The sequence below is a fragment of the Hyla sarda genome, chromosome 4 (assembly GCF_029499605.1).
Source record: "Hyla sarda isolate aHylSar1 chromosome 4, aHylSar1.hap1, whole genome shotgun sequence".
NCBI classification, from domain to species: domain Eukaryota; kingdom Metazoa; phylum Chordata; class Amphibia; order Anura; family Hylidae; genus Hyla; species Hyla sarda.
The window spans coordinates 137,987,224-137,994,831 of NC_079192.1; the positions used below are offsets into that span (position 1 = coordinate 137,987,224).

The following is a 7,608-nucleotide window of genomic DNA, read 5'->3' on the forward strand; positions in this document are numbered from 1 at the left end:
TGAAGTAAGCGAAATTTCTGCCAGAAATTTCAAAGCGAAAATTCCGTAGTCTGAACCTAGCGTAAGTGTTCGCAGTGATCTGACCTGTTAGGATGGGTATCTCTTGTATCCTTGCACCTGCTCCAGTTTTTTTGTTTAATGGGAAATACGACAGAATTTTAAGAAACATTTTTAGAAAAATGTAGCTACTATGGCCTTTCAATCTTTGAAATGCAGGATACCAAGATAGTTTTGAATCAACAGAAAATACCAAAACTGAGACATATTACTAGGCTGTACATGACCCTAGTAGCCCCTTTTTACAAATAATAAAACTTGCCCAGAGTTTCACTTTAATCTTTGTCACAAGCAAAAGAACAGCTAAAGATCTGATCAGATGCCATGGAGTGTCGAATGCTTAGGCAGTGACGTTCCTGCTGTGGGGAACAATTCTCAGAAACTGCTCTTGGCATGAAAAGCTTTTAGTGCCACCGCCCTTGGAACAAAGTGTGTAGAGTAAAAGTTGGGTCACATGTGCCAGCATTTTCTAACTTCTCATCTATTTTTTATGTAAAGAAGAAAAACTCTCTGGGACTGACACAAAATCTGAATCTGTCACCTTTCTGGTTTATGCACACTCAAATAAAAATAAAAAGCTATTTGTCATGCAATATTTTGCATTTGTTTTCTCACTGAACTGACTTGTTGAGATAGAGAAAAATCAAGGTGTGACAAATGTTTCTTTCATAGTATGAACCCAGTTAAAGTGGTACTCCGGCAGAAATCTTCTTTTCATCAATATGACCAGAATGCCGGCATTAAAGGAAAACTGTCAGCCTGTTCACCCACACTAAACCCAATACACTGAGTTATAGTGTGGGGAACAGGAGTCCAATGAGGGGTCAATTACTTAAATATGTCCAGTAGGTCCTGAGATATGTCCCCAGAAGATCCTCTGCTAAATTCAGTGAATCACGCTCAGGGGGTAGGTCTCCGCCCACTCAATTTACATATTTATTGTCTGTGTCTCCCCTTCAATAGGAAAAATCCCCTCACACGTAAAAACAAGGGGGCATGATGGATAGTATGTAGCAGTCACGCCTCCTCCTGTAGACATGAATGGAGGGGGTGTAGTGGCTGTAATTGCCAGTCATCCAGCACGGAGCAAAGTTCGCTCCGTGCATGGATGACTGGGATGCCGCACCACATGGTCCCCAGCTGCAAGACCTCCGCGATTAGACATCTTATCTCCTATCCTTTGAATAGGGGATAAGATGTTTTTCGGTGGAGTACCGCTTTAAAGGGGTTATCCTACATAAGGTAACTTCAGTACATACTTGACAGACAATAATGGACATGGGATCCGTGCTTGTGTTGTGTCTAAATGGATGTGTTATGAAGCCACCATTACGCTGCTGCTTTTTGTTTTTGAGAAATGGCTATTTCCTGGTGGAGTACCCTCTCTACAACTACAAATCCCAGGATTCCTTGTTTATAAGTGTGAGGTGATTTTTCTCCCTCCCACACATCAGCCACCCCACCAATTGAAGCACACCTGGGACAATTCCCTCCAGCGCTGTGAAGAATGATCTCCCCCCCCTCCAGCTGTTGCTTCACCGATTGAAGCAGACAGGCTCCCTTTGAACACCTGACTAGTGATGTAATGTCTTGGGCCACACTGCAACCTAGGAAAAGCCAGAGAAAACACTCATTTTGTATGATAAAAATGAACATAGGGGCAAAGATCAAATAAGAATAGCATAGGTTCAGACACTATAATATAAACTACACTAAATTCACAGCCCCATAGCGCAGTCAAATAAAAATAATCCTGGAATACCCCTTTAATCTGTGACATTTATGAATGCCTCTACTCTAGCTTTTCACTGTTGGAAGTGATATGCCATAAACGTATTTGTGCAAAGTCAGGGGGCATGGCTTGGTCAGTGTAGCGCTTCATATTTTAATTTATGATTTGTGCAGTATTTTTGTGCAAACTCTCACCAGCCCCCTAGTGGTGTATGGATATAATGAAAGTCCCTGTGAGGAGTTGCTTTAGCAAAATTTCCAAATATTGTGCACATTTTTGTAAAAGCAGCATATGCATAATGAAACATAGCTACTACAAACCCAGTGTGCATATGGTGTACATTACAACTTTGGTGGTAAATTCTCTCTTTTGTGTTAACCTGATTTATCTAACTTGCTGTTGTTGCTTTAGACACTGCGTAACTGGAGCAGGATTCAGCAGAGCTCAGGATATGGCGGTCAGTGGGGAAATAGATGACAACTCTTTATCCCCAGAAGCATGCTATGATTGTAAGATCAATGGCTATCCCAAAAGAGGAAGGAAACGGAGGAGTGCCAATGATACAGTCACAGATGATGAGGTAATTATACCAAACTGGGCAGATTGCAAAAAGGAAAGACTTTAAAAGTAAAAAGGAAAGACTTTTTGTCAGCGCTACTATTGTAATGATGTTATAATTGTTCCTATTAATAAAACGGTTGTAAATATCTAATAATAGTTATGGTGCTCAAATATTAACATTTTTATTAATATTTTCCTTTCCAGTTGAGGTGGTAATGTTCAATTACTATTGTTTCATATACAGTCACAAAAAGCACTATTTCCCCATCTATCATGCCACTTACTATATTGATGTGGTGGTATGGATGGCGATACCTCCGGACATTTATCTTCGTTAGAAGCTGTGTGCTGTATTTTGGTAGCGTGCGCCGGGAGACTGCCCCGGCTGGTGGCGTCTATAACCTGCTCCTTGAGCTATGTTTGACCTCGGGCTGTTAGTGACGTCACTACAGTTTCCAGTGTGGATCAAATCTAATGCGTTTTAAAAATCAGTGATTTCCTTCCTCAGAGATCAAGAAAGTTAAAAAATTATCAGCACAGAATTCTTAAGACATCTTTATAGAGGCCATACTCTGTTTCTCTGATGTCCAGATCCACTGTATAGACATAAGAAGAAATGTATGTAATCATACACCATGCCAGTTTTCTAGTGTACATAGGTTAAAAAAAAAATTCACTTTAGCATGGCTCATATCATTTAATGGGCTGGGCTTGGAAGGGTAATTGGTTCCTGTCGTTCAGCAGATTTACCAACCAGAAATTAGTGAGGGTGACCTTTTTATTTTCCACGGTGCTGCCATTCCCCATATATATCCCTAAAACTACTTATATGTAAATGATGGTCTAGCCCAGAGGTAGATTGGTTCTCCTTCCCAGCCGGTCCTTAATTCACACCCCCTTATAAATATTCAAATTCTCCTTCTGCATGTAGCTGCTAAGTGCAGAGATCCCACGCATAGGGAATCAGGGTTGGCAGTGCTGGACATCTGAGCGCACACTGGATGGATCTCAGCATGTAGTGGCTACAGGCATAAGAGGAAGAATTAGAATATTTTTTTTTATGGGACATAAGTTAATGACTGGCCAGATAGGATAACCAGTGCACCCTGGGGGCTAGGAAATGTGCACCAAAGACCCCTATTTACATTTTACAGGATTTTTATGGATATATATATATATATTGGTAACAGTGGCACCTAGAAAAATAAGATAAACACTAGTTTGATCAGCGGCACCTGCACTAACAGGCAGTACCAGCAGGTTAGTGTGGGTGATGCTGCTGTCAGATTCACTTTATGTTCCTTACTGACGTGTGAATGTACCCTAAGGGCAGGGGCACAGAGGGACTGCAGAGTGAGTTCCCGGCTTAAGCGGGGTAGCTCTGTCTGTCCATTCGTAGTGGCAGATTTCCCACCGCTATGAGAGGACACACAGGGCTACCCGGCAGCAGCTATGAGCTTGCCCTGCAGTCCCTCTTGTGACTGCCATCCGTGCATCCGCAGCGTGAAATACGCTGCAGATGATCCCCTTGTGACCCTGCCCTTGCAATGCTTTTGTTTTTTTACTGGCTAGCAGACTGCACTATTTTGTCTGAATCTTGCAACCGAGACTTCACAAAATGCAAGCAGTCAGTATGAAAAGAGCCAAATACGTAATATATGCAGACTTTTATGTGAACCATTTGTTTTTTTCCGTTTATTTCTTAGGAGCAATTTGAGTTGGAACCCATTGTTAACCTCGCAAGTTGGGATCTTGAAGAAACAACAGTTCTTTCTTTTAACATCTCCCTTTTAAATACCAGAGACCGTATTCTTGAGCTCACTCCAGCGCTCACAACTCTACAACATCACAATAGATATGTAATAGACTCTGGAAATAAAGATGGCTTATTCAGGCTGAACCAAAAAGAAGGAATCAGTTACCTGCATGTGACCAAGAAGAAGCCAGTCCCTGGTGTTTATAACCTAGAGATTAGCAGTTTTCCTCTTTATAAGGAGAAAGAGCTTATCCAGCTTGAAGATAAACATGACAGAGACTACCTCACTGGTGAACTGGGTGACATTCTTAAGATGAAAATTAAGATCTTACTTCATTAATTCGCCAAATCAAAGAAGAGCAAAAACCAAAGATTTATAAGTAGACATGAATGTTCCTTGCCCAATTTCACAGATTTCCATAGCTTTGGTACAAACCTTTCATAAGTATGTTTTTATGAATAAAAAGCACTTTCTTCTCATGACATATGCAAGGTACAGGATCAATATCCCAGCTCAACACAACCACTTTCTCAGGCTTCTTACATAGTATGTAGCTGAGCTACCTTCATATGGTGAATACGCCAATTTTAAACTTGGGGACTTTTTGGAATGGAAGTTGGCCTTTGATGCTGAAATGTTTGACTGTTTCAGCAGAGGTACATGAAGTTGTTCTTGTGTTGGACTTCTCTGGTTCGTAAGTTTAAAGTTTTTACATGCCACCTAAACTCACTAAGCCAGACATTTATGATACCTTTTTGGTGCTAGTAAATCTTTCAAAACATTTTGTATGAATGCACTGTAATATGTACACATTTTTAGAAGTCAACCATTATTCTGTCTAAAAGTTACAAAACCAACCAAAGTAAACAATAGTTTATCTCAATTATCTTATATGTCATGTAAATGACGTGTGTATACTGTAATCCAGCTTTTATTTATCCTCAGAGCAATTGTAAACTAGATATAAGACCTAAAATTATTTTGGGTGTTTTTATTTTTTCTTTTAAATGGTGCTTATAAAGACCAACTACTTGTATACAGAAGCCTAGTGGTGCAATTTCTGAAACTAGGTAAATGCACTGAGGTCAGATGACCGTACAGGATTATCCATTAAAGTTCAGTGCCATCCTTCAATATATGACATACATTGCACATTGTAAGTACCCAGTGTCATTTGTATTAAGGGCTCGGTGTCATAGATGCCCCAATAAAACAGTAGTGTTTTTTTTTTATTACATCACATATTTGTTGCATTGTTCAATCAAACCAAAGTAGTTACGTTACAATATTCTGTTAAAATCATACAAAAACTATTACTGTATGTTTAGTGTTATGTTGGTAGGAGGACCAAGACAGTATGCTTTCCTGTAATGTCCTGTGGTACTCAGTTTTACATAACTAAAATGAAACATCTGTTTTTCATCTGTGTGAAGAAGTAAAAAAAAAAATCTATTAAATTTACAGAATAAATCAGCAGCCAACCGACTGCTGTAAATGTTACAATGTGAATGTCTGCCGCTGGTTCTTACGGTTTCTTTCAAGCACTTTTGTATTGACCAATAACATGGGATTATGTCTCATCAGGTATGGTGCAAAATGACAAAAGGTATCATACAAAATCCCAAGTCCTTGACAATCATGGTTTACTATATCTTGACTTTTATCTTCCAGGGATTTTCCGTGTTATACTTTGTATGTATGTGGCGACTGACTTATTTGCACAATATCATATTATGCATTATGTGAAAAGTACATCATTTTATTCACAGAAAAATCTATACTGTACCTGGTCATTTTTTTTTAAATTTTTTTACTTGCACCAAGACCACAATTTTTAAATCTCATATTTCACATAACGGTTATGAGATTGGGAAAATGTCAGAGCCAAAAGCCCCTTGGAATAATTCAAATAGAATAGATATTTCTTTTTTGTCCAGTCAAAAATTAAGTTCTTGGAATTTCCTATCAGAGTTTCCCATTTATTCTCTAATTTAACTTATTTGGCCTATATTACACGATTTGGCAGGAAGTAACAATTGTGTCTCTGAATCCAACCCTGCACTTTTTTCATGAAAAGAAAATATAACTTTTGCCCTAGTATGTGAAAATAAATAGCTATCAAACAAACTGGAGCCTGCATTGTGTTTTGTGTGCACTAGGCAGTACAAGTATTCTATTTTCAAGGTCAGAAGTGTAGGGCTATGTTCACATGTGGATAGAGCCTTAAATAGTTAAATAATAGTCTGCAATATCTGCTTTTGTTACATGAGGTTTTTGCAGCAGATTTGGATGTGAAGTGTCAAATCCATATGGATTTTTTCTGTAATGAGTGAATGGAAAATATAACAAATATCCAGACGCATAGCATTGCATGATGTTAAAGGGGTGCTCTTTTTTTTCTAAACAGATTTAGAAATTACTTCTATTTAAAAATCTTAGTCCTTCCAGTATCTGCTGCTGTATACTACAGAGGAAGTTGTATTATGGACGGTGCTCTCTGCTGACACCTCTGTCCACATCAGGAACTGTCCAGGTTCCTGAAGGTTTGCTATGGGGATTTATTCCTGCTCTGGATAGTTCCTGACATGGACAGAGGTGTCAGCAGAGAGCACTGTGGTCAGAAAGAAAAGAACAATACTATCCAACAGAGCCAGTAGAGCACAGCAATGCCAGGAGACAGACCCACAGCAGTGCGACACCAGACCCAATTCTGCTCACCTGCGAGAGATAGTCCATAAATACAGTATAAAGAGAGACTGATGGCACTCACCAGGAAGTAGATGCAGGAACAGTAGCTTTTATTTATGGTTCAAACGGCATACAGACAACAAGGGAGTACAAGACGCTGCCTGAGAGTGTGTTAGGCGCACTTCTTCAGATTCCTCCCCCACTTTCGTCAGTGCCAGTCTAAAATATCTGGTGCCAACGTCAGTGGGCATATGCTTTAACAAGAAACAGTGAATAAGAGCATAATAAAAACAAGTTTAAAACATACAATTACAACAATGAAAACTGCTCAAATAAATATACTTAAAGGGGTACTTTTATTTTATTTTTTTAAATCAACTGGTGCCAGAAAGTTAAACAGATTTGTAAATTACTTCTATTAAAAAATCTTAATCCTTCCAGTATTTATTAGCTGCTGACTACTACAGAGGAAATTCTTTTCTTTTTGGAACACAATGCTCTCTGCTGACATCTCTGTCCATTTTAGGAACTGTCCAGAGCAGCATATGTTTGCTATGGGGATTTTCTCCTACTCTGGACAGTTCTTAAAATGGACAAAGATATCAGCAGAGAGCACTGTGCTCATGATGTCAGCAGAGAGCTCTGTGTACCAAAAAGAAAATAATTTCCTCTGTAGTATTCAGCAGCTAATAAGTACTGGAAGGATTAAGATTTTTGTAATAGAAGTAATTTACAAATCTGTTTAACTTTCTGGCACCAGTTGATTTAAAAAAAAAAAAAAAAAAGTTTGCCACCGGAGTACCCCTTTAAATC

At 38.9% G+C, this 7,608-nt stretch overlaps 1 protein-coding gene across 9 annotated transcripts in view; it reads left to right on the plus strand.

Annotated features, from left to right (window-relative positions):
- FBN1 (fibrillin 1) overlaps window positions 1-6,228 on the plus strand; it is a 267,073-nt gene extending 260,845 nt beyond the window's left edge. For all 9 annotated transcript variants that reach the window (XM_056572267.1, XM_056572268.1, XM_056572269.1 and 6 more), the window contains 2 exons: window positions 2,201-2,369; window positions 4,057-6,228. In XM_056572267.1, coding sequence (XP_056428242.1) covers window positions 2,201-2,369; window positions 4,057-4,446 — 559 coding nt within the window. In that variant the 3' untranslated portion in view covers window positions 4,447-6,228. The remainder of the gene's footprint in view (window positions 1-2,200; window positions 2,370-4,056) is intronic.
- The last annotated feature ends 1,380 nt before the right edge of the window (window positions 6,229-7,608 follow it).